General features: G+C 38.0%; 1 protein-coding gene and 1 long non-coding RNA gene across 5 annotated transcripts; one reads left to right on the top strand and one right to left on the bottom strand.

The window, feature by feature from the left end:
- Nucleotides 1–473: 473 nt before the first annotated feature.
- On the top strand, nt 474–24,609 carry LOC106919790 (uncharacterized). Of its 3 annotated transcripts, none has more exons than XM_014990377.2 (12): nt 474–691; nt 14,142–14,200; nt 17,045–17,248; nt 17,334–17,445; nt 17,532–17,622; nt 18,156–18,243; nt 19,165–19,298; nt 19,810–19,996; nt 20,208–20,307; nt 20,438–20,504; nt 20,650–20,721; nt 21,588–24,609. In XM_014990377.2, the coding sequence occupies exons 3-12, from the start codon at nt 17,158–17,160 to the stop codon at nt 22,563–22,565; spliced, it is 1,920 nt and encodes a 639-aa protein (XP_014845863.2). In that variant the 5' UTR covers nt 474–691; nt 14,142–14,200; nt 17,045–17,157; the 3' UTR covers nt 22,566–24,609. The 3 variants fall into 3 exon arrangements, with proteins under 3 accessions (XP_014845863.2, XP_087865379.1, XP_014845862.2); XM_088009253.1 differs by lacking the exon at nt 474–691 and adding an exon at nt 7,314–8,153 and having other exon boundaries at nt 14,145–14,200; XM_014990376.2 differs by lacking the exon at nt 474–691 and adding an exon at nt 7,314–8,153.
- LOC106912838 (uncharacterized) lies at nt 6,010–6,536 on the bottom strand. Of its 2 annotated transcripts, XR_015764378.1 has the most exons (3): nt 6,459–6,536; nt 6,178–6,383; nt 6,010–6,106 (listed from the first exon to the last, which is right to left on the bottom strand). It is a non-coding gene; the product is annotated as an uncharacterized LOC106912838 (long non-coding RNA). The 2 variants fall into 2 exon arrangements; XR_015764377.1 differs by having other exon boundaries at nt 6,010–6,383.
- Nucleotides 24,610–24,954: the final 345 nt, after the last annotated feature.

The following is a 24,954-nucleotide window of genomic DNA, read 5'->3' as shown; positions in this document are numbered from 1 at the left end:
AAAGTCTGTGAAAGATCGGAGTTAAAGTCATATGCTCTACAATGAAGAAAAATTCAGTGAATTTCTGTGGACTTTTGGTAAAAATATTCTGGATTTAATTAGTGACAGACTATAATCTGTTTTCTTCCTTCACAGATTTTATTGTAGTCACATGAGAGGAGGCTACTTACAGCCTAGCTCTGCAGCCATAAGTTTAAGATATAAGTTTAGATCTGCACCATTTTATTTTACTGTTAAACATTAAAATTTGCCTCAGCCATTCTTTTGCTGCATCATACTTCTAAAGCATTAAGGCTATAATTTTCCACATTAGAAATCTCGAGTTACTTAGAAACTGAGTCAATAGATGAGGAAGTTCACACTGGTTCAGAGAAAAAACCCACTTCATTAAATGGTCACAAGCAAGCGTGTGGGTGGGTTCCTCTTCCTTTTTGGTTGCTTCCACAGTTAGGAGTTAGTATTTCATGCTTCGAACTTCAGTAGCCTCTAACACTGATGGAGCTACAGATACCAGCAGTGCCATGGGAGCCGTCATGTTCTATGGACCATATTTTCCCTCCGTACCTGATGAGTATCACTTTCTGATAAATATACATTTATCTTGGCTTGAACACTTGTATAAGTACAACTGATTGGGATCCATCCGTTTCATCCACTTTGTCCTTCACAAACCGATGTATCCTCACACAAGGTGGGTAAAATGATCAAAAGGTCTTTAAACAACTGGAAGAAAGTTCAAGACGTGAAACAGGACAAGAGAGATAACTCATTGTTGTGTCGATGACCTGCTAGTTGCTCTTTGTCAATCAGTTCATTGGTGATAAAACAGTATTTGTAGCATTATGCTAGTAAATATACCTAAAGATCCTATTTCTGTTTTGCTAAAGCTACAGTGAAATGGAATTTAATGGAGGCAATGTTATGCGATTTCCAGCTTCAGAATAGTAAATGTTAACTTCAGTTGTTCTAAAAATGCTGAATATATCAAATATGACTTAAAAACAATTTGACCTCATAATTTTTTTTTAAATTGGGCAGCTGTCTCTTTAAAAACTCATCCTCATTTCTGAATTCAGGAAGTCATCACAACAGCACTCCTCTATTAATCTTTTAAAACATTTTACCAGCGTTGCACTAAAAAGTAGCTGTATAATGAGCTAACTGCTGCTAGGAAGCTAACTCCTGCTAGCCAGCAGCAATTAGCAAGCACCTGTTGGAACTGACTGGGGGGGTTATGTAGTGTTGTAGTCAAGACCACCTAACCTGAGACCAAGGTGAGACCAAGACCAGAGTGTATCGAGACCGAGACAAGACCAAGACTTTTAGGGTCCGAGACCAAGTCAAGACCAAGATCAGCGCCCCGCGCTACATGACACGATAAAATGAGAAATATGATCAAAATTGCTTCTCAAATTGATCTGAAAGATCCACATTCCTATAAAAACGCCCAGATGTTAAATGCATATAGCTGAAATAAACTTAACCAATATTAAAAGCAGAACAAACTCTTTGTTCTGCTTTGCTTCCAGCTCTGTGCCACAATCCACTGAGGTCTCCTGCCATCCCTAAAAAGAAAACGCCCTGGGCGGTTGCCCATATTGTCCATGTCAGAAACCATCACTGTTTGTGCTATTAAACATAGCAATTGAGGCAATGCATTAACGGTAAACAACGCTCAACTATGAAGGTTGCCTTGCAACAAGCAAGAAGTAACCAAGCAGAAGGCGCTCACCGTGAGTGGTTGCCTTGGGAGAGAAAAGGATTTCTCAAACTTGCTTTAAAAGAATCAAGGCAACACTCCAGGTGTGTTTTTGAGGAGGGAAACCAATTATAACATGATGTAAAGTAGAAAAAGTATATTTTACATAATACTGCCCCTCGTTCAGCATGTATGAACCACAAAATGTTTTGTGGGTGAAGGTATCAAGTTACAAATAATGATTCACAACTTTTGCACAATGCATAGGACTAGTCATGAGTTTAGGGATTACAAAGCCTACTTGGAGAAATATGACAGGAAGAATGACATTTACTCAAAAAAGGGATGTCAGAAAAAAACAGCATTATTGAGAAATCTTTAAAAAAAAGTCATAGTCAGCTGTGACACTGAGCTTTCCTTTGAATCCCATTTCCTGTGTGCAGAATACTTCCTCTTGCGTTTTCTGACAGTTTTTATTATCACTTAGCTTAACTACAGCATTTTGTGTGTTTACTTATTATTTTAATAATAAATCCCACAAGAAATCATATAATTTTAGATTGACATTATTTTGATTGAGTTCTTTGGATAGCTGTAGTGTAATTGTAACACTATCCACATGGGGGCAGCAATGTTTGACCAAACAGAGAAGGATCCAGACTGTTTCATTACACATATTTACTATTAGTCTCGTCAAGGTGTGAAAGGTTGTTTTAATCTTTTAAAACATCGCAGTATTTCTTTGTTTTGTTAAAGGCAACGAAACAGTTGTAACTGGGGCAACAGGGAAATGTCACTAAGCAAGACAACATGCAGGAAATACAGATGTGAAAGTTCAACAGATTTTCTGTGGCTTAGCAGAAAGCTGAAGTTAAACACATTTTGGTATTTCAGAAACAGAAGCATCATTTGATCCAAGTTTTGCTTACAACCACTGACTCGTATCAAACTCTGCTACTTTTAGGTTGGTTTTATGCATCGCAGTCAGAAGCTTGACTTGGTATTTTTAACATTTTCAAAAGAATAAGCAAACAATATTATGGAGGTCGCCATGACATCATCCCTGAGCAGCGTTTAGCGAATGGGTTGAAATTTGGTGCCTTACAAGTTATTCTAGAGTTACAATCCTATGTTTTCTTGTTGGTCTGCTTTATTATTGTATGAACAACTGAAACCGGATGTTTTACACAAATCTTTTGTTTTTTCTTTTTCTCTGATGTTAATTTATGCTTCTCCTGGTTTTGGTCAACTGGGATTAACAAAATTACCTTGTGATGACAAACAGATCAAATCCTTGGACTGGTCGCCAGTCCACTTTTAAAGATGTTTTAAATTAACTTCTTACACGTTAAAAGCTAGATTAAAGTTTTAAATTGCACTCATAGATGTTACATTTTGGAGCAATGCATTGTGGTCTGAAAAAGTAAGACTTAAGTGTTTTGCCATTATTAGCATTATTACATTTGGAAGAATAAGAGGGAAACCTCACCAGTCTTGTCTGTGACTTATGGGAATTCCAGCATCATGTTTATGGGAGTTTTGCAGCAGGAGGGACTGGTGCACTCCTTAAAACTGTTGATATCATGATGAGGAAAAATACTGTTTCAAAGCCAGTAAAGCCAGTCAGTCTAGGTCAAAAAACATTTGACCTGAGTCATACAATTTAAAATAAGCTTCCACCAAATGTTAAATATATTTGTACATCTCTGAATTCAAAGAGTTTTAAGAAAATGAATCATAATTATATCAACCTTAACTGTATGTCAACAGGAAGACTTTAGTCTCATTTAATATTTCTGAGGTAAAAAAAAAAAAAATACAATGTAAAAAATCATCTGAGCACTGATATGTAGATCTAAATAAATATTCTAGAAGTCAATAGCTTACTCACACCACATGAAAAAACACAACCTTTTTATCCTGCGTTAGTCGTTCTAGAAAAACCAAACCTGCCTCAGCAAAACAAAAAAGGAGGAAAAGAAAGAAGATCCTAAAAAGAGCTGAGGCAAAGGTCAGGTCCGTCATACCAGCAGGACTAATTGAGTCTCCATCTGTAAAAAAACAAAACAAAACAAACCTCCACCCCAGAAAACAGAGATAAAATGCTAAAAACCACAATCCTCTGTGGTTTTCAGCCTCTTCCGTGTTCATCAGGTCAGGTGGAGGAGCGAATGTTCAACAGTTTCATTAATGCAGCATGAGACTGGGTGACATGTTACTGCTACGTTTTATTATGTTGTACATATGAAGGCTTTGCAACTTTATAAATTTGCTTTGTTGATACCTTAAAATTAATTATGGGACAGATGAATATGATGCAACTTCTGCGGTCCATTAAAGTCTTTGAGATCTTCTAATACAAATAATGTGCCTTAATAATTTATGTAAATTCTGAATTTAGAAATTCACTGCTATATTTAAATTCAAATAAAAAGGAATATTTGTCAGATCTTTTAAATTCTGTATAAATTATTTTAATTTTTTTTTATTTTACTTTTAATTTAAAGCTGAAATTTTTAAAGCGTTTTGTTGACATTCTGCTTTGAGGTCTGTCTGTATTCTGTGGGAATTTAAGCGCTCTTGGGCTCCCCCTGCTGGAATCAGGGCCTTATGTCACTGTAAGACATATTATCAGGAAGCAATTACCAGAGAAGTTACTATTTGTGAAATGGAGTCACGATTTACAAAAATAAATAAATAAATAAATAAATAAATAGTAATTTTTATTATTTCATATAATTCTTATTTCTCATGCAGAATCCTCTCACTCTTGCAGATTCTGCTTACAATATTGAGGCAAATGTTAAAAGAATAATGTTCTTAGTAAGTAACATTTACAGCATAAACCAGGATGTGCTTATTGAAAACACTTTGGTGGTTGATCTGTTTGTAATTATCACAGATTTAGTTTTCTTTGCATTTCCTGAATATTTAAATCAAGTGTTTTAAAACTCCTTAAAATTTTAAAACAATGAAGAAATCGGTCTCTGAGAACTGAAAATGTCACCACTGCTGCATTTCCATTGAGCATTTGACGTTTCAAAGTTAAATTCACTTAATGGTAACATGCCAATTACAAAATAACTCTCATTTCTCCCTAAAAGGTTTTGGTGCTAGGACGAGGTGGGTTTTTTTTTTGGTCATACCAAATTTAGTTTATTTCGGAATGGAAACACTTTCTTCGCATCATGAGTCACATGATCAATAACCGGCTGTTGCCTCTATCGCAAACCATGAAGAAAAAGATGACAGGAAGTAGCTGGGAGGATCGTGGCGCAGTACGTTTGTTTTTTCACAACATTAAAGGAATAGCAGCAGCGTTTCAAACTCTGTTAATGTTGAAAAAACTATTTCTCAGGTGCAGTTTTTCCATTAAATAAGAAACGCATATAAAATCACACGTGAATAAGTTTATGTAGACGATAATTCATCAAAAATCATGCCGCATCATCACCCTCCAACTACTTCCTGTCATCTTCTTTTTTGTGGTTTACGCAGTGGCGCAAAAAGGGGGGTATGCAGCGCATGCAACGCATAGGGGCGCAGCACCAGAGGGGGCGTCAAAACCCCGTCTGGAGGGGGCGGTGCGCCGATTATGTTTTCCTATACACTTCAGCGCGCCTTACACTCCTTCACCTCGCGCACGTTACGAGGTAAATGTAGCGAGTTTTACCTTTCACGTAACTTCGTCTTCGTCTGGGGGGGCGAGGGGGGGGTAGAGCGAGCGTATGTTTTCCACGCTCCTTCAACCTTCCTTCGGGAGAGAGGGGGGTGGGGAGGTGCCGATTTATGTTTTCGCATCCACCTGAATAATGTGTAGTTGCGCCACTGGGTTTACGCAAGTGTCAACAACCGATTGATGATCATGTGATTTGTGGGATGCGGAAAAAAAAAGAGTTTCCATTACAGTTTTGCAAATTAAACCAATTTTGACACCAACAATAAGCCCACGTCATGCCCGGCCCGACGCTGGAACAAGTCAGCGTCGGGCTGGGGCTGCGTTTGTCGTTTGATTTTTACCCAGGAAGCACATGGGCTAAACTGTGAGTGAAAGAGTCACTGGAACTGACTACTATATATTCCATTGAGGGAAAGTATATTTAACATTACATACTGTTAAGGAAGAGATATCTAAATTAGTTAACTTTGGAAAAAGTCTGGCTCTCTCTCTTCCTCTTGGATCCCAGGTCCTCTCGGCAGGCCACGTGTAGCCACAAGGAAAACAACAATGCGTGTTGACATCACAGAATTACTGTCATAATGAGAGGTACCAGGACTCGAAGGCAAGCAACAACTACGGACACCCAAACTCAGTTTACAGATTTATTGAACAGGAAGGTGTAATGGGGAAAACAATGGAGAGGTGAAGATCAGCGGCAGCAGGGAGGAACCGGGCCAGAGGAGGAACTGAGAAATGGGTGAGCAGTTAGACAGAGGAATAATGACAGGAATGATGATGTAACCTGATGAGGGCTTACGGATTGGGGGTTCAGGTGAGCAGAGGAGGGTACAGCAGTTGGGGCAGCGAGGGGTCTCCAGGTGGGGGAGTTCCAGCAGGTAACTGAGGGTGGACAGGCAGCAGCAGGGTGGTGGTGGTGGAGGAATCCAGGGGCTCGGCCAAGCCGAACAGCGAGGGCCAAGTAGTCCAGGTGATCTGATTCTCAGAGAGAGGTCAGGGCTGGTTCTAGGAGGAAGAAAGATGGGAGAGGCGTCAGGAACAAGTTAGACACTTGAGACAGCACTGAGAGCTAGAGTGTACCACTGTAGAAGCGGAACCATCTGGCATCTTCTTCAGGGAAGCCTCTCCTATTTAAGGCCATTGTTGATTGGAGATGACAAGCACCAGCTGGATCCCGTCAGCCTGCCACCCTGAAAATGTAGAGAAAACACTCCCCCGCAGAACCCAACAATTACAGAGTTTAATCCAATATAAGACAATGCATAAAATTACAACAGAAACTGCAGAACAACGGAGACATACATTCATTTACCTGACATAAATGGAAAGAAGAAAGAAAGAAGTGCAAAGACGTCTTTGGAGAGTTGCAAGAGCAAATCTGATCTGTTACTTCTGTGTAGAAAGTTTTATAGTAAAGGTGTATTCTTATCTTTAATTTATTCAAATAAGGCGTATCTTTGCTCATCCAACCAGGAGCCATCTCTGACCCTCTATCTGAAGCCAGAAACCCCTGCCGTGTTTACGGCCTTTCACAGATGAGTGTGAAAAGCTACAACATCTACTGTATTGTTTTCCCACACAGACAAAAGGCAGTTCAAACGATCCCAGCAAACCATCTGCTGTAACTACAAGTAACATAAAGGTCAATAGACCAGAATACATTACTAATTTCAAAACCACAATTAGGGTATTTGAATCAAGACATGTTAAGTTTTAAAACTAGCTTATTTTAAATTTATTTTCTCAACAATACACCTTTCTGAACAGGCAAGGGCACACGTTCTCCGTCTATAATCAGACATTAAAGTGACTTGAAACCATTCCTCCAGACCCGGGCCCCCAAGGGCACCCATCCGAGCCCGGGCCGCCCCCCCTTGGGCTCCGTGCCTGGTCATGCTAGCGCCAAAACCTTTCGTTGAAAACCAAGGGGTTTTTTAATTTACGAAAAGTCCAATTGCGCAATTATATGGTCAATGAAAACACAGCTACTGAACACACGTCATTTGAGTTGCATTTCTTACGTAATGGAAACATCACAATTTCAAAATGGTGTTTTGTCAACATCAGGGGGATATCGACATCGTTTTGTGTGCTTTTGCAATGGAAACGCAGTGACTGGTGACTGCGAAATATGGATTAGTCTGATTACAAAATTATAGAGTTTCCTCTGAAATTGTGTAAAAACCTCTGAATGATCTTGAAGACTAATGTGTATTTACATAAACACAGTGGCTAATGTAAATTTGATAAAGGGTTAAACTATATTATGACACTGATCTAACTCAAGACAAAATGGGGGAGAAAATTAAAAAAATGTTCTTTAAAACGTAATACTAGAAAGCAGGAGACAGGTCCTCAAGAGAGTTTGATGACTATCTTTTAAGAGCATCTAATTCTTGGTTTGAGGGAAGAAGAAAAAAGAAAACTGCGTAAATTGTCACATGGTAAGCAAAACGCAGCAGTTTCCAGAAAGGCAGGTTCTCCTTCCTTCAGCTTAGAGATAAAGTGCTGTGAAAAAGGAAACGGAAAAAAAAGAGCAAAAAAAACTTGGGGTTTTCACCCTGACGTTTCGTATTGCAGATCACACAGTTACTATCAACAAAACCACACGCCGCAGTCAAGCCACAGCTTTGTTGTCAGCTTCACGTACGTTTCCCCGTCGTCACTTTAGAGAGGGAGAACGAGAAACATGAAAACTACAGACTAGTCACTTTGAGTTCAGGAGGTACGAAGTAATCAGAAAAGCTCAGAACTCTACTGAACAGCGCTGCGAAGGTAGGCTGCTTTCCTGACTGATTTTGATGAACAGGTATTGATTTTAAGCCATCGTTTTTTCACTACAAGTCTTGAATGATTCTGGCGAGAAGTTATGTCACCTCACTATTAATATCCTGATGAAGATGACGATAAAATCGTGTGTTCGGAGAAACAACAAAGCGGGTTTCATTGATGTCTTTTTCGGCTAAGTGAGATAAAGCTGTCATATTGTGATAACAGCTTGACAACTTTAAGCAATCGTGAAAGCCTTTTTCTTTAGCTTTTGTTGTGTGTCTCTCTTGAAGTTGTTAAATAAAAAAGTATTTTAATGTGCTGATGAAACATCTCCATTTAAGCCACACATGGGGTAAACCATGTGAGGTTTTTAAAACAAAGATTTCAGTCATGGTAAACGCTCACAAACATTTAATTCTTACCCTTTGACTGTATTTTTATAGTAAAATTAAAAATTAAAAGAGAAAAGGGAAAGTTTTTGTCTATTTGAAATGCGTGGTAAATGCAGGAAACGTGTGGAAAGTGCAACAAGATAGAGAAATGACGCTAACAAACGAGGAGGTGGGTATAAGACAGCCAAACGTCACAGAGTATCCAAAGGTCATCTGCTCAAGGTGGTGACACGACCAGGTGTTGTTGTTTTTTTATTACTGGTACAGTCAGGGGATTCAAATTCTCATTGGACGAGAACTAGTGAGAGATCGTTTTAAATCCAGCAACAAGCCCACACCTTTCTTCCACTGAGTCGTGGCACGTTGTCTGGTGCCGCTGCCGCCGCTGCCGGGGTTTACATCGCTCACTCCCACATGTCACATCCTGCTGTTGAGCCAGCTTCCATCCACCCACTTTCACTCAGTTATGAAAAAAAGCCATAAATTGTCATGTACAACCAGAAACAGAGGTAACAAAGTCTTTGTAAAGTAAGTCCTGGCTGAGGAAACTAGATAAAATGTGACTGATTTAAAAGTGAACTCAGCTTTGTTGAAATGCCAGGTTTTTGATGATACCAGGGCCGGATTTGCAATGATGCGGGGCTCTGGGCTGGATCCAGTTTTGGTGCCCTGTTCTCTAAAATATATATATGTTTTTTACTAATTCAAGAACTGTAATTTGTACTAATTACAGTTCATTAATAAGTAGTCATATACACCAACGTGTATGAACTGATTTAATAGTAGGTTTAATACGTTCCCTGTCCAACAGCACCATGTTGTTCCCAAAGAAACAACAAAATAGCAACAAAATGTTATTTTCAAATATCCTGATATTGTTTTTATTTATTTATAAAATCCCAAAATATTGAGATAACTCACCGGAAAAGTTCAGTTTCAGTAATTGTACCGTTTCTATATTTTCTATGAATATTGGATAACTGTATTAACTCTTCCGTAGTGTATATATAATCTTGTGAACTTATTTATACCCTTCTCCTGACTGATACCTTGTTCAATGTGGTCACATTACCCATCGTAACCTCTCTGTGGACCAGAGCGAAAGTTAAACGATGTAAATGCCAAGATAGTTATAGGACAACTGGACCTAACTTTAGTATTATCAGATTGTCTGTAAGCAATGTGAGGCTTTTACCCCAGAAGACTGAAGGCTGGAACTAAAACTAAGGCTGTTTTCACACCGGACAGTCCGATAGGCTCAGTTTGATTGGGGACCAAAATAGCAACATTTGTTACATTTTCAGCTGGTGTGGTTCGCATTCGCACAGTACTTTGTCAAATGAACCAAACCCTCTGAGAAACCTGTTCCCCCTCTTGCCTGTGGTGGCGCTGCACCGAGAACCACTGCTGAAAATGACACGCAAGCCTCTGAAGAAGACATAAAGTGCAACCTCCTTCTTCGCAAAATGTGAACAAAAATGTAATGGTGTCAGATTTTAGCGGTTGCAGGATTTCTCCTCTGTCTTTGCTGAAAGACTGCGAGCCATTTCACCTGCTCTCACATTTGTTTTGGTTGTAGTTACCCAGAATGCCGTGCGCCTTAGTCTGCTTCCTCCTTTTGGAGCGGTCTCTGCTTGCGTCGCCACCAGAGTTCACTTCAACCGACGGAGACCTACGGTGTTAGGAGGACCAGAGTTCGATTGCGTAGTCACACCTCCACAAACGAGAGCTGGTGTGACACCCTGGGGGTGAGAATACACCCCAATGGGTTCATTCACACCAGTCCTGCTTAGTCCCTTTAATCAAACTATCAGGTGTGAAAACACCCTAATGTTCTTCAAAAAAGTCCTATATGAAGACCATGTAGCCTTCTACACTGTTTTACTGCTAAACCGTACAGTTATTAAGGGAAGGAGAGTTTGGGAGTGATTTATAATGTTCTATAGTTTTTTAGACCTGGAGTTTCAGAGGTATGTTCACTTTTGAGAGCCACTGCGTTTCATAAGAGGGTTCACTGTTTTTTGCAACACCACCAAAATAGGCCACTCACTTGGCCTATTTTGTGCTCAAACACTCAACCTTTCTTCTTACACTGTACAACTTTAGTGCAAAATACCAATCATCTTCATAGAATCTACTTTTCCAAGAATACAAAAACAGTGAAATTTATCAGTAAAGAAAAGGACATGCCTCCACCTATAGTTCAGCCAGATGAAAGATTTGCACAGTATTCCTTCTTTAAATGCCTCAGTTGACAATAAAAAAACAAAACCCTGCATTTTCTCTGTTAGCTTTCAGTATTATTACAAGTTACCAGTCAATAAAAAGTTATAGATCAGGACATGACCAAATGGGTTTCTTCTTTGTTTATTTCTTGTCAGAAAACAAAAGTAGATTTCCGGGAAGAAAAAGAGGTTAGGAAGTGGGTTTTTTTTCTCTACTTTCTGTAGTTTGTGGTTGTTTTCTTGCTTAGGTCTCTATAAAAACAGAGTGAAAAAAAGAGAGTCTGCGTTTTCAGTTTTCTGTTGGACCTGATCAGGGGAAGTCCAAATGTCAGAGGAAGACAGAAACAGAACATAAATGTAGATTTTTTTTAAGCTATAGGCACAGTTTAAGTAGAGCCCTAACAAGTGAGACAAGACTGTTTTAATCTGATTATACTATTAAAAATGTTGTTTCCAAACATGTTGCTGCTGTTTTGTACATGGGTTTAAAGGTTAGCTGAAGTGAGTCACTCAAATTTCCAAATGTGACTCATTGTACAAAACTAGGCTGCTCTGAATCTCGTTCTGTGGCTTTAAAGCTTGATGTGCAGAAGCATAACTGATGTGGACGCAACGCTTTGGGTATGGTGTGTGGTGTTTGGGCATTTTCAGCATGAACGGTACAATGTTGAAAATGTTTGCAGATTTTCAATCTCAGTCAGGAGATAGTGCGTCTCTGTCCGTCCATCTGTCCGTCCGTCCATCCAGGCCTGAGTTCTAATAAGACTCAGTGTCTCAGCAGCAGAGTTATGTAGCAACATTACTTTAGCAACTTTAGAAATACTCTATTTCTACTATGCTGTACTTTTTTCTTTGACTTAAGTCATTTTATCATGAAGTATTGCTACTCTTACTTGAGAGTAACATTTCTGGATACTCTGCCCACGTTGACTAACTTTACAGAATGAAGAACAAGGTTGTTTTAACTAAAAATCCACTCATGCCTGCAGTTTTTCTTAAAGTTTCAAATTGAAAAAAAAAATGACTTGGAAAAATATTCACGTTTGCCTGATTTTGTTATTTTGTAATCATCTTACCTATAAGAATTATTTTCATTTTGGTCTTTAAAATACCTAAATTTCCAAAAAGCTTTACATTTTGGTCCATCTGATGATGCCATTTAACTTTTTTTTTTTTTAAGTTGCCTGTTTTACCAAATCCTTTTTATACCCTTACTTGAGTAATTTCTTAGATGGTTACTTTTTACTCTACCTCAGCAGTAAATGGTTGATAATTTATCTGCATTCTGACACTGATATAAACCAAAGGAAATCCCATTATTCAACTGTGGACTACTATGTTATGGTCTAGTAATGTAAACGGGTTAGTGACATTTTTAGCCTGGTAAACACCAGGCCCTTGTTCTACATGAAGTTGATAAACGTTTGCTTCCTGGTGGCATGGACTCTGTTGAAGTTTTGAACTTTGCCCAGTCGCTAACATTTGGCTGTGACTTATATAATGTGCCAGTTGGATGCTGTGATGCAGATGCTCATGCTAATTCAATATTTGTAAGAGTGGCCAAAACGGACTGAACGGCTTCGTTCACTTCCTCCGCTACCGTTGTTAAAAATACGGGCAGACTACGATTGTGAAACGGCGCGGAAAATCGATGTCATCGTTCACAACTTCTCCTTCTGTTTGCTGATAGAAATTCTACTGGAGGAATCCAGGTCAACGGGAGAAATCCCAGACAAAGAAGTTAAGGGAGATGAGAATCAAGCGGGAGAAATCCCAGACAAAGAAGTTAAGGGAGATGAGAATCAAGCAGAACTGAGTAGGAAGGAAATGAACAGGCTAGTTCAATATACCGTCAGTGTTCCAAATAATCTTTCTGTTCCAAACTGGAAAAAAATAGGTCTGAAAGAAGCAAAGTAAATTATAAAGAATCATTTTGACTTGGGATATTTTTGCACAAAAGCAAATAGCCGTTCGATAAGGTAAAGGTTATTGGTGGTAGCTGTAGGTCACCAACCTGATCGGAAAATCTGACTAAAAGAGAAAAGTGCAATTTCTTTCCAGAATAACCATTACATATTACTAAAATATCTACTTCTTCTTTTCTTGTTACTGATAACACACCAAAGCAAAAAATACACCCTTCACTTTTTTTTTTAAATTTTGCCTCTTTTCGGTAAACTATATGACTTCTAAAAAAGTCCCACCGTCTAATCAGATTAAAATTGCTTACAGGGGTGGAGGTGTTATTGAGCAGGATGTGCACCTGTCAAAAATAATGGAACATGTTCTGGTTTTTATAAAAACACTCTGACCTTTTATTAAACCGCACAAACAGGTGACCGGAGAAGGTGAGAACGCCTGCACATGGAAATGAAAGAACACGCACAACGCTTTGCAGAAATAATTAGAATAATAGCACTGATAATAAAAAAAAGAAGAAGTCATTAATTGTTCCATTTATTAGTTCGGGGAATAAAAAATATTGTGCCAAAGACGTTTATGTTCTCTTGGGATTGCGTTATGACTGGTTAAAAAGAAAAGTTTTTAAAAATGTCAGCATTAGCACTGACTGAGAATCGTCTCCAGCTGTTGCTCCTGTTGCTGTTGTTGTGCAGAGACGTTTGCAGGTGGTCTCTGGTGTGCTTCCTGGTCGCTTTGCATTAGACTGGAGTAACCGCAGACCACAAATCCTACGTGAACCCACACATGCATTACTTTTCGTCCTGTTTGTGACTCACTTCAAATGCTCCTGTGATTCTGATGCAGAAGCTTGAGAGCGACCAGGTTCAGTTGGATTGTTTCAAACTGTTGACTGTTGCTCAGCAATCGGGTAAAAGTGCGTAGCAGGACGCGAAGGGGGTCGGGGGGGAGAGCGTGTCAAAATCTAATGCATGTTTTGTAATTTGAGATTTCGCATCAAGACTGTCACATACTGACCACATTCACAGCTTGTTTCTTCCTGTGTTCAGGTGCTACGGAGCCCCCTAGGGTACTATGGAGTACCACTCTCTGTAACTGCAATATTTTCCTTTTGCGAGGGAACTCAAAAGACATTTTTTTCCCCATTCCCTCTTGGGGGCTCTGTAAGATCCACAGCAGGTGTTATTCTAGAAAATCCCTGCTCATCACAGGAAGAGATAAAGAGCAAAACACTTCTCTTGAAAATAGATTTCTTACCATTAGAGGATGTTATTTGAAATGCAGAAAGAATCGGCTTAAATTGAGAAAACACGCCTTTTGTTCATGAGGCAGCACTTCTCAGTAGTGATCTGCCACTAGTTCAGACGTTAGTTTCTGTTATCAGTTTATCTGCGATTCTCAGTGAGATTCATACTGAAAAAAAAAAAAAACCCTTCTCTGACGTTGTTCCGCAGCAGGTGGGAGGAAATAAATTGAGCAACTTGAAGAAGACGCTGAGCTGATTCGCAGACAGGTAAGATGCTAAATGTTTCTCGTCTCCGCTCATGTTTATATTCTTCTTCTTCTTCTAAAAAAAAAAAAAAGATGATTTATTACTTATTGTTGTCAGTTTTGAAAGAGGGATTACTTTCTATCAGAGAAACACAAGCAGAACTGATGATTCTGTGTGGCCTGCCACAACAAGTGGTTGAGGCAGGGGAGACTTTTTATTTTTAATTAAAGCAAAGTTATTGCTGATATATTAAAGTTTTCTACAATGGAAAATATTAAGCATAACACAAAGTATTTGACTTTTAGCAACCATGTTTTCTCCTTTCTCTTAAATTTTGTAGTAAATATCAACAGACTGAGAGCACAAATCTGCTTTTATTAATTATTTAATTAAACCTCGCTTGATACAACAGGCATTTTTAAAGAGAGCAACACAAATCCTGAAAATATGCAGAATCTTTTTCTTTATTTTTTTGTTTTTTTTGTGTTCAAGTTCTTTTGAACCCAAAGGAATTAATCTGCAAACTCTTTCTTTTATTAATTTGAAAAACTCTTTACGTTTTGCATCTACAGTGACTTAAGCTTTCATTTTCTATGAAAACTGAGTTATTTAATTATTTAATTTAAGTTACTGCATGCTTAGCTTATTGTTGAGCAGTGTAAAATCAAATGCTGGAATTTTTTTTCGGAGTTTTAGAAAACTAAAAAATTCTGACTTCCCCATTTTGGCCCAAAATGTTAGAACGCCACTAAGTTAGGGGACGTTTGAAGTTCAGAAGTAGATTCAAACAGAGAAAAGACATCTAACACCTTTTTGTTATCAAAACAATTCTCATTAGCGATCTTCCAGAAGTTCAGAAATGACTTTCTGTCTTATTAATCTTATCTGCGGTTGGTGTGTGTGTGTAAAATCTGTACTCAGAAGAAGAAAAAAAGTCGTCCAACACTCTTTCGCTGCAGGTGGGAGGAAATAACTTGAGGGATAAAAAGCAGACCTTTAACTTCTCGTCTCCTCTCAGTGTTTTGCTCTTCTGAAAGGAAAAGGATTTATTACATGTTGTGAGGTTAAGAGAAAAAAGCCGACTTTCTGAAATGTGGGAGTGCTTTCTTGTAGAGGACATGTTATGATGAGATTTGCATACAAGACATTTCGTAGGAAATGTTTTACCAAAGGTTTTTCGGTTAGAACATCTTAGTCTGTTATACCTCTACACCCACATCTCCAGACACTGTGGGAGACTGTTTTCATTATTCAGCTGAGGAACAACAATTAATATTAAAAGAGTCTCACCTATGTGACTTTTTACCACTTCTAGTACATTCTAAGTACTTTTATTTAAGTTTTTGGATTTTCATCATTCCCTCTTTTCCCCTTCCACATTTCCACGTAACCAACTTTGTGCAAATGACAAGTTTTTTGTTTAGCACTTTTGCTGATTTTGAAAACATTTAGCTTCACATTTAGCTTCCCCTAAACAAATATTTCCACATGAATTCTAAAGCCCTAATTTTCTTGGCTGCTTTGTAAACTATAAATTGAATAAAATTTGATACCACTTATAGTAGTGCTTCTATTTTGAAAGAGGTTCCGACGGAGCTATTCCGTTTCCTCTCCTCACATACGTTTTTGTCAAACAAGAAACATACAGCAACAATACAAGACAGCAGAAAACAAAATGTAAACATAAATACAATATCTAAGAACATTATAGATCATGTAAATGACATTAAAATTAATTTAGCACTCCAGGGTCGCAGTCTTTTAAGGGCAGATGTAATTTGAAATTAAGTTAGCACCTTAGCTTCTGCTAAATACCCCGTTGTTCCAGTTCTTTACTTTTTGCGGCGTTGACGTTTATTATTAATGCTGTAAGGTTAATGCAACTAACATTTTAGTTAGTTGTCCACCACTGAATCTCCTCAGTTAGCTAGTAGCATGAAGATCAAGGGAAAGGTCAGGGAGTATCCCAACCTTGTATGTAATATTTATAATAATGTTTTTTATATATATATTTGTTAAAACTGTGTCACTCTGTCATGACAGTTTAGAATGAGACAGATAACCTGCAAAAAAAAACAAAAAAACAATCAAGCTCCTCCACATTCTAGTGTGGCCAATTGAAGAAATGCACGTATCAAAAACAACCAATCGGAGGCAGGAGGAAGGTCTTTGTGCTGTCAACCAAGCTGGTGTACACGCTGCTAAAGATGTTAATGATGGCAAAACATTTACCATTACAGAAACACTGTTTATCTGACGTCATCTGTGGCTATGCTAACTAAGCTTAGCTTTCATGGCAGACTGTGCTATCAGGAAGATGCTGTAGCGCAGCAACGAGCAATGGGGAGGATGTGAGCGGCACTAACACAAGCATGATTTACAACGCCTGTATCTTCCTGTCTGTGATTGGTTGTTTCTGTCTGAGCCATGTAGCTTTGTAGTTGGCACTGGGAGGAGGAGGAGAAGTTTGATTCTTTTCACAGATTATCTGTCTCATGCTGTACTGTCAAGACATAGTGACAGTTTTAACAAATATGTAAAGGACGAATTTGTTAAACATTACCTGCTGCAGCTTTAAATCTACTGGTTTACTCAAATAATAGTGTCGTGTTTGTCGAGTGTAATATGTGAAGTTGCAAACATTGTGATGTGCCATGAAACACGGTGAAGCGATGTGAGTGGTAAAACTCCCGCTCACAGGTGTTTTCTGACCAGGTGTTTTCTCAGTACGTGTCAGTGGAACCACAGCGCAGTTGACCTGAAACATTTCCTAACCCTTTCTTTGTATTTCTATACGTGTGTTCAGTAAATTGGTGTTGAAAATAATAAAACTTCTTTTTTTTTTTTTCTATTTGTCAACTACAGGATGAGAAGAAGTACAGCTAGAAATTAAATGATATCCTCAAATCTCCAGGCCACACGTTGGAAATCCAGCCATCCTAGTGATTCACATCTCAAAGAAAATAACTTGTGAAAAAATGGTGACAACTAGGATAGGACTCTTCCTTTTCCTTGTACTTTGTATCTGCAGTGCTAAAGCTGATACTTGCCCCAGCCTTCCTCTAAAGAGTGAGTCATTTAACTCGATATTTGACCAATACCTGAAATTATTCTTCTTTTTACGTTAATTAAATGCCCACCTTCTTGTTTATAGGTCTAACTTGCTACAATGACTACAACGATGTTATAAACTGTGTGTGGAACAGCTCTCATGTCCAAAATCTTACAGACGATGTGTGCACAGTACATGCAAAACATCCTAAGATGTAAGAACAGCAGCAGTATTTTCCCCTACATAAAATGCTTCTAAGTAATGATGAAGAAAAAATAAAGGTTTTTCTCTTTTAACCAGGTACTATGAAGCTTCCTGTGAGCTAAAGCCCATTGATGCCTCAAACCCAGCTTTAAAAAACTGCTCAATGAAATTCTCGAGGACCTTTACTGTGAGTATACAACATTATTCTTTGGCTTAGCAGGTTCAAATTGGCAGTTTCTGCTTCTGGAAAAGCTTTAAATCTTAAATATATCTCAAATAAAATAAATGTCCTAACTAGCTCTCAATTCTTTTCTACTTTTTTATGCTTAGTCTCAATTTAGCTTTGTCAGGAATCATGTGTTCAGTTTTACAGAAGCATAGAGGTGCCACTCAGGCTGATAAAAAACAGACATATGTTAAAATGTTATGTTGTTCAAAGGTGAAACAAATATTGTCAGGAGACCCAGATGATTTAATACAGTACTTTAACAAATGTATTTCTATTTCCCCCCCTATTTTAATCCATTGCTTGAACCCTTTACTCAAATGATAATGTCTGTATTTGACGAGACAGAAAAAGGGAAAATGTTTCATTTTCGAAATTTCAAAATTTTTCTATTATGTAGGAATGGCCAACAAAAGCAGATGCTATTGCTTCTTAAAATGTTTAAAATTGCTGTGAATTTTTCTGAAAGTAAAAATTATTTTATTAATTTTCAGTTCCAGTCATTTCATAACCTAACCCTTGATGTGAGCTGCATGCCTTCAAAACATCGTGAAGTCATTTACTACAAGCCAGCGTGTCACAGTGAGTATAAACTAAGCACACTGCCTTGCTAAAAAAGAAAACTGCTAAAAAGTGCTGGTTAGTTGTACATTCGGCTATTTTTTGGGGGCTGGGTGTCGGGGGACGGGGGGGTAATTTTGAGTTGCGGGTTGAAAATCTAAAGTGACAATAATAAAAGTATGAAACCTTTATGATTGTATGAAAGGTTAATCCTTTTCAGAAGCGTTCTTCAATCGTAACCCCATTGATTGCTTGTGTGTTTTTAACACGCACTAGCTGAAATCACAGCTTTAGCTTAGTCTGGTTAAAGGTGCTGCTGCCAAAAGCATCAATTAAATTTTATTTGTACAGCACATTTCAGCAGCAAGGCATTTCAAAGTGCTTTACATCATTAAAAACAAAAACACAGAGTCAAACAAAAACACAGAGTCAACAGGTACAAAAAGTCTGGTTGTTTTTAACAAGGACGCATCTGTAGGTGTAAATGTAGCTAAACTGCTGAACATTTATTTTAAAAAATACAGCAGTTCTCAGTAAGTCTCTGTAAAAATCACCTAAGTTTTACAGTCAAAAGTCATTTCCATGTTTATTGAAACAAGCAAACAAAAAACATAGGTGTCCCGTGTAAAAAACACAAAGCACATAGTTTGCAACTAATTAACACAAAATTATAAAAAATTAATCCTGGAAGACATTTCATTGTAGACATTTTGTACAGAGAAACTGTTAGAGCCACCATTCGTAGGTAGCTATCATTTTGTTTTTCTAATAGCCATGTAGTAAAGAAACTCTCATAATTTAAAAACCCAATAAGATGATTTGGAGTTTTCGGTTGAAATGTGACAAATCTGAAAAAGTTCAATGAGGAGTAAAAGTATTTTTGCTAGGAACTGTGTAACCTGTGTAAACTGACAGCTAACATCTGAATGTTGGATTTTGCAGTAAAGTTGAACCCACCAGGACAACCTAATGTAAACCAGACCACTGTGACTTGGACCTATCAAGTTGAAAGCGGCAGTAGAATTAATAATTTCAAATTTGGTCTACAGTGGAAGCAAAAGGATGAGTCATGGACTGTAAGTAAATATTTTAATATATTATAATAAAGGCTGCCACATACTTCACCTGGTCAACGGGCGCAGCCACGCGGTTGCAGACCGTTTGAATTCGGACAAACTGTTCCTCAAAAGTATCTATGTCTGTTACGGATACAAAAACCGGATAGTGCAAGCGGACTAGTTGAAGCTTGCACTTCAACTAGTCCGCTTGCACTATCCGGTTTTTGTATCCAATGCAGTTTTGCAAAATAAACCAACTTCGGTACGGCTGAAAAACTACCTCTTCCTAGCACCAACACTTTTTATAAAATAACAGATTTTTTTTCTAAATTAGCATGTTTGCATTAAGTGAATTAATTTCCAAAATGTCAAATTGCTCAATTATATTGTCGATGTAAACGTGGCTAATGAAAAACGATTCAGCCACCTCAGATGAAGTATGCTGGGTCTCAACAGTAGACTGTTCCAATGAGAGATCGAGAAACTACCAGCCTGCTGACTGTGTGTACCATCTGTTTTTTCTTTACAGGATCGCCCCATTCGGAATATCAATTGTGAAATGAAATGCAGTGCTCAGCTGGATTCCAGTAGGTTCATAAAAGATGAGACTTATGAAGCTCGTGTTCGCGTGTTCTTTGAAGAACCAAATCTTTCGGGAACCTGGAGTGACTGGAGCCCCACCACTTCATGGGTGTCAGAAGTGGGAAAAACCCCAGGTAAAATTTTAGAAAACCTGAACAAAGGTTTTGTTGAACCAATTTTGATAACAATAACAATGGAAAACACGAATGTTGGAGATCAAATATCTAAAATTTAACATAAACCGGTGCATCCCTCCCAAACACAACACACTTTACAGAATCTCTACAGCAGTACCAACTCTGTCAGTAATGTTTCTCAACTAATGTGACCTTCTGTGTTTTTCAGAGTCGTTTGTGGATTTTCCCACCACCAGGGGGTTTTTGATCGTGGTAGTGGCGAGTCTTGTCCTCGCCGGCGTAGGCCTCTGTACACGCAAAAAACAACTGTGAGAAACTAAGACCATTTTCCAAAAACAGTTTTGTTAGATTTGTGATGTGTTATGTTGAGAGTTTGACCCCAGTTGGGTGTCAGCCATCTTTGGCTTTGGTTTATGATGGAGTTTTTAATTGTTTCAGGATCTACGTAGTGAAAAGCTTTAAAGGCGAACCCATACCGGACCCTGGGAAATCTGAAATTTTCCAGGTAATCAAATTTATTTCTCTTAATTCTGTTTTTGTTGTTAATTTAGTGGAATGCTCTTAAAGCAATACTTAATTTATGAAAAATCTTGCAAAGCAATGTTTTAAAATATAATTTTTATGCTAACCCACCTTATGTTTTGGCACAGGACTGGTTTTCTCTGAACTCAAAAGGTCAAGAAGTTATTCCTTCTTCAAAGCCTGAAAAATCTGCAGTCCAAGTGAGCTTTTAGTTTTTTTTTCTGTTTTTTTTCTGTATTATCTCAATACTTTCACGTAATTGCTGTTAAAAAAATTCCTTAAAAGATCAGATATTTGTGACACAATACTGAAATGGGAAAGCTTACAAAGTGTTTAACATTTAAGACATCAGTCAAGGAAAAAGAGCAGGAAAATGAAAAAAAATAAAAAAACATCTGAGCGAATACATATCCTATTTATTTTCATATAAACTTCCTATAAACTTATCAGAGTTTCACAACAAAAAGATCAAACAGAAAATGGAGATGGTACCATAGGAAGACAGAGTGATTGTACAGCAGTGACAACTAAACTAAAACTTTACTACAGAATGTTGTCAAGTTTTACTCTCCATAACAGAGGTAGTTATACCATAAAATTAAAATCTCAACAATTTATTATTGAAATATTATTTTTGGACTATTTCAAAAAGTGAAGGTGGGTTATGTTCCAGGTGCTGTAAATTTTTCTATTAAATAAAAGTGATTTCAGCCCACAGTCCTCCTTACTCTTTACCTGCCCGTATTAATGAAGAGTGGAGTGGAAGAGAAAATGTAAAAGAAAAAAAAAAAATCCACCACATTTACTCTCACAAATGGAGCATGGCTTCTGCCATGATGGAACCGCAATACAACGCCCTAGAAGTCTGCCTCTAGACCTGAAGAAAGAGTGAAAAAATAAAACCACAGCAACATCACTGGGTAGTGTGCGGTTCGTTATTACAAGACGTATTTAGTGGCAACCGTGCTCCAACATAGAGCTTGGTGACATTTAAACTCATATAAAACATCTGCTTTTTTGGTTCCATCCATTGAATTCTCCCCATCTTTATTTGTTTTTTCTGCAGATGTGGCTAACCTCCCACTTCACCGGGGAACACGTTCAGTCTTTCTTGAGCTCAGTGGATATTGTCTCCTATGAAGTAACCTCCACCGTGGACGCCATGAAGTTCTGTAGACCAGAAATAAAAATTATGCCAGAAAGCAACAGCTGCGACTCCAGCTGCTCCAGCTTCTCCAACCCCAGTTACTCTGAGCTCTGTTCTTCTGATTGCGCGCCCGGTAAGAAGCTGCAGCCCTGTGCGCCCGACGCCCCTTACAAGCCAGCCGGTGGCCGAGGCGAAGAACAGGACTCCGAAAAGGAAAGCGAAGCCACGGTGAAAAAAGAACTGGAAATGGTCAAGTTGCTTTTTATGGGTGATGATAAACAGAAGGCAGTGATCATTTCAGACTACGAGAAGGTAGAAAAGCAGCAACTGCAGCAGCAGGCTGAGAGGTTCAGGCTAAACAGTGTAGATTCGGGGATGTGCAGCTGTGAGGAAGTCAGTCAGGAGAGCATGGAAGCAGACAGCATCAATACAGCCGACGGACACGACGAAGGGACGAAGGAAGGAAAACAGGAGGACGAGGAAGGGGAGGGAGGGAACGTGAAAAAACTAGATTTCCAGATGTTGTTTGGTAGCAGTGGGAACGTCTTGGGCAAAAACTCTATCCAGACTTGTTTAGATTACAAACAAATCCCAAGGGTGCGACCTGAAAGCCCCGTGCCTCCGTGCCAGGATTCAGGCGTTAGCATGACAGCGAAAGAGAACGAGGAACAGCAAGACGGCACAAAGGACGAAGACAAACCCTCCGAAACAACCTGCTTCCTTTCCCCACCTCATCCTCCAGGGGCCCTACCACCGCAGCCTTTAAGCACCACTCTGAGTTCGTTTTTACCGCCTCTCCACGGTAACGACATCCTGAAGCAGATTGCTCTGTCAGGTAGCATGCTGAGGCAGCCCTGTAGCAACGGCTACATGCCGGTGAAGCAGAGAGAGAGCTGATAACAGACAGCAGGCCTTATGTCGCAGTCGGACAGCACTCATCGTTCCAACAGAGGGCGGTGCTCTTAATGAATGTATTTTCTCCGTTTTTATTCCAGCTTATGTATCAGTATGAGATACGAGGCACAACATGAGACATAACATACATGCTATTTGTATGAAAAATGCCTTTCCTTAGGGTGCTGTGGTAGTGCAGGGGCAAAGCACAACCCACGTATTGAGGCCTTTGTTGCAGGTTTGATTCCTGGCCTGACGATGTTTCCCTGTCTCATTACCCTCTTTTCTGTCGAGCTACTTTCAAACAGAGGCCACTAGAGCCAACAGAACCTTAAAAAAAGAGCATTTCCTTGTAACCATGGATACTGCCTTGCTGTGCACCTGGAGAAACTATGTTACTATGGGTGCACAATATTTTTATATTAAAGCCACAGAACATCACTTTTGAAAAGTATTTTTTACACGTTTGCTAAAACTGTTGCTTGTTATGACAATATGATATAAAACAGATAATCAGTGGTCAAGCCTACCTCCTCTGTTAGAGACTCTTCCCGATAGCAAAATGTTAGGGCTAGTTAGCATAGCCACCGATGATGGCGGATAAACAGTTTTCATGTCACGATAAGATGTTTCTCCACCATTAGCACATATCATGAGACTGATTGACAACGCTAGGACCCTCCTCCTGGCTCTGATTGGTTGGTTTACACAAAGAGCAGGGCATTTTTTCAGATAATTAAGAATTTATCTTTTCACAGATTATCTGTGTCATACTATACTATCACCACATAGTAACAGTTTTTACAAATTTGGGAAAAAAAACTTTTCTTTTTTTTTTATTATAAAAGTTACATACTGCAGACTAGCAGATGAAAGCTGTGATCTTATCACATTATGGCTAAAGCCAAAAGTGCAACATCTTAATGTTTAATTCATTGTTAAAGTGAAACTGTGAAGGTAAAAAAAACCCTGAAATTTATCAATTATGGATCAGTTATGGTTTCTGTGCAATTCATTAAAAGATATTAATTTACTACTATATCTTCAGTACAGCGGTCATAGTGGAGGACCAGGTTCAGTTCTGCTGGGGCTCTGGTCCCCTTATTCCCCCATCTAGAACCACCCATGATGAGGTCAATTTGCCTTTACACAACTCACAAATTTATTTTTATTACAGCAACTCTATTGTGTAGTTTTGAATAGCATATTTTTATAGATTGTTTTTCTTTTAACAAAGAATATTGTAACTTTTTCAGGTGATCCCTTTTCTTTTGTTCTTTCTTGCTTTTTTTTAATTTTTGTCAAAATGAATAAAAATGCATTTCTGCTATATATGATCTAATGTGAGTAAAATGTTATTATATTTTGAGGATGCCCTGCTTGCTTGTTTATCTAAGCAACATTTAATAGCATAATTTCTGCATGCAACAATATCTCTGTTTCACATGTGTATGGCAGCTTCATGATGTACCGAACAGTGACAAAATATTTTTGAACATTCATGAGGCTTTTTTTAAATATATATATATATATATATATATATATATATATATATATATATATATATATATATATATATATATATATATATATATATATATATATATATATGTATATATAAACTATTTACTTAAGATCTGAGTTTGGTAAAGATGATGGAAATAGTTCCCTCTGATAATGACACCCACATTGATCAGATGACATATTGGCAGCTAATATATTTTCCAATACTTGACCTTATTTATTTCCAAACATGGCGGAGTAGTTGTGCCACTTTTGAAATGACTGTTATGCCTACTAGTAAACAGTTTGTTTATATAATTTCTTTTTATTGTTAAATGTAGAAAATTTACCTTGCTATCATGTTTTACTTTTATTTTACTATCTCATAGTATACTGGTATTTGTATGTCAGTAAGCAAAATTTGAAATTTCTGAATTTTTCTCCAAATATTTTCCTTCTAAGAAATGTACAACAAATAAGCAGTACATGTAAATGTAGATAAAATACATTTTAATACACATATTAAAATGAAAACAGTTCTGTGTTTTGTCTTGCTTTTGTTTTTACTTAGACTTGAATGGATTTAAAGAAAATATTTCCAGAGTGAAATCTTTTAACTATAACTCTCTTTTTAGTGGAGAAAAGGCTTATTTCTCCCTGGTTTTACTTTTAACCATTTGACTTTTCAAACAGTGATGCCTCAAATTCACCGTGACATGCTCAATACTAATTTTACCGGCTGAATATGATTATTTTGATGTTATCAATGAAACAAAAACATTTCCTGAAGACATTTTGACAGAGTCAGACACTTGTTTTGCTTGAAGACGAGCCCAATGGAGAGTTTTGACCAAAAACCATGAAACCTACAACAACAAAAATCATATTT

Source organism: Poecilia mexicana, unplaced genomic scaffold (assembly GCF_051168715.1).
Source record: "Poecilia mexicana isolate PSO_F unplaced genomic scaffold, ASM5116871v1 scaffold_2, whole genome shotgun sequence".
NCBI classification, from domain to species: Eukaryota; Metazoa; Chordata; class Actinopteri; order Cyprinodontiformes; family Poeciliidae; genus Poecilia; species Poecilia mexicana.
The sequence above is the reverse complement of the archived record's forward strand: the minus strand, read 5'-3'. Positions and strand labels throughout refer to the sequence as shown.

What these genes read in the sequence shown, in the direction of transcription:
- LOC106919790 (XM_014990377.2), top strand. Translation starts at nt 17,158, where the DNA reads ATGGTGACAACTAGGATAGGACTCTTCCTTTTCCTTGTACTTTGTATC. An exon ending in AATTCTCGAGGACCTTTACT is followed by an intron (nt 17,623 to 18,155) that starts GTGAGTATACAA and finishes ATTAATTTTCAG; the next exon opens with TTCCAGTCATTTCATAACCT. An exon ending in AAAAGGATGAGTCATGGACT is followed by an intron (nt 19,299 to 19,809) that starts GTAAGTAAATAT and finishes TTTTCTTTACAG; the next exon opens with GATCGCCCCATTCGGAATAT.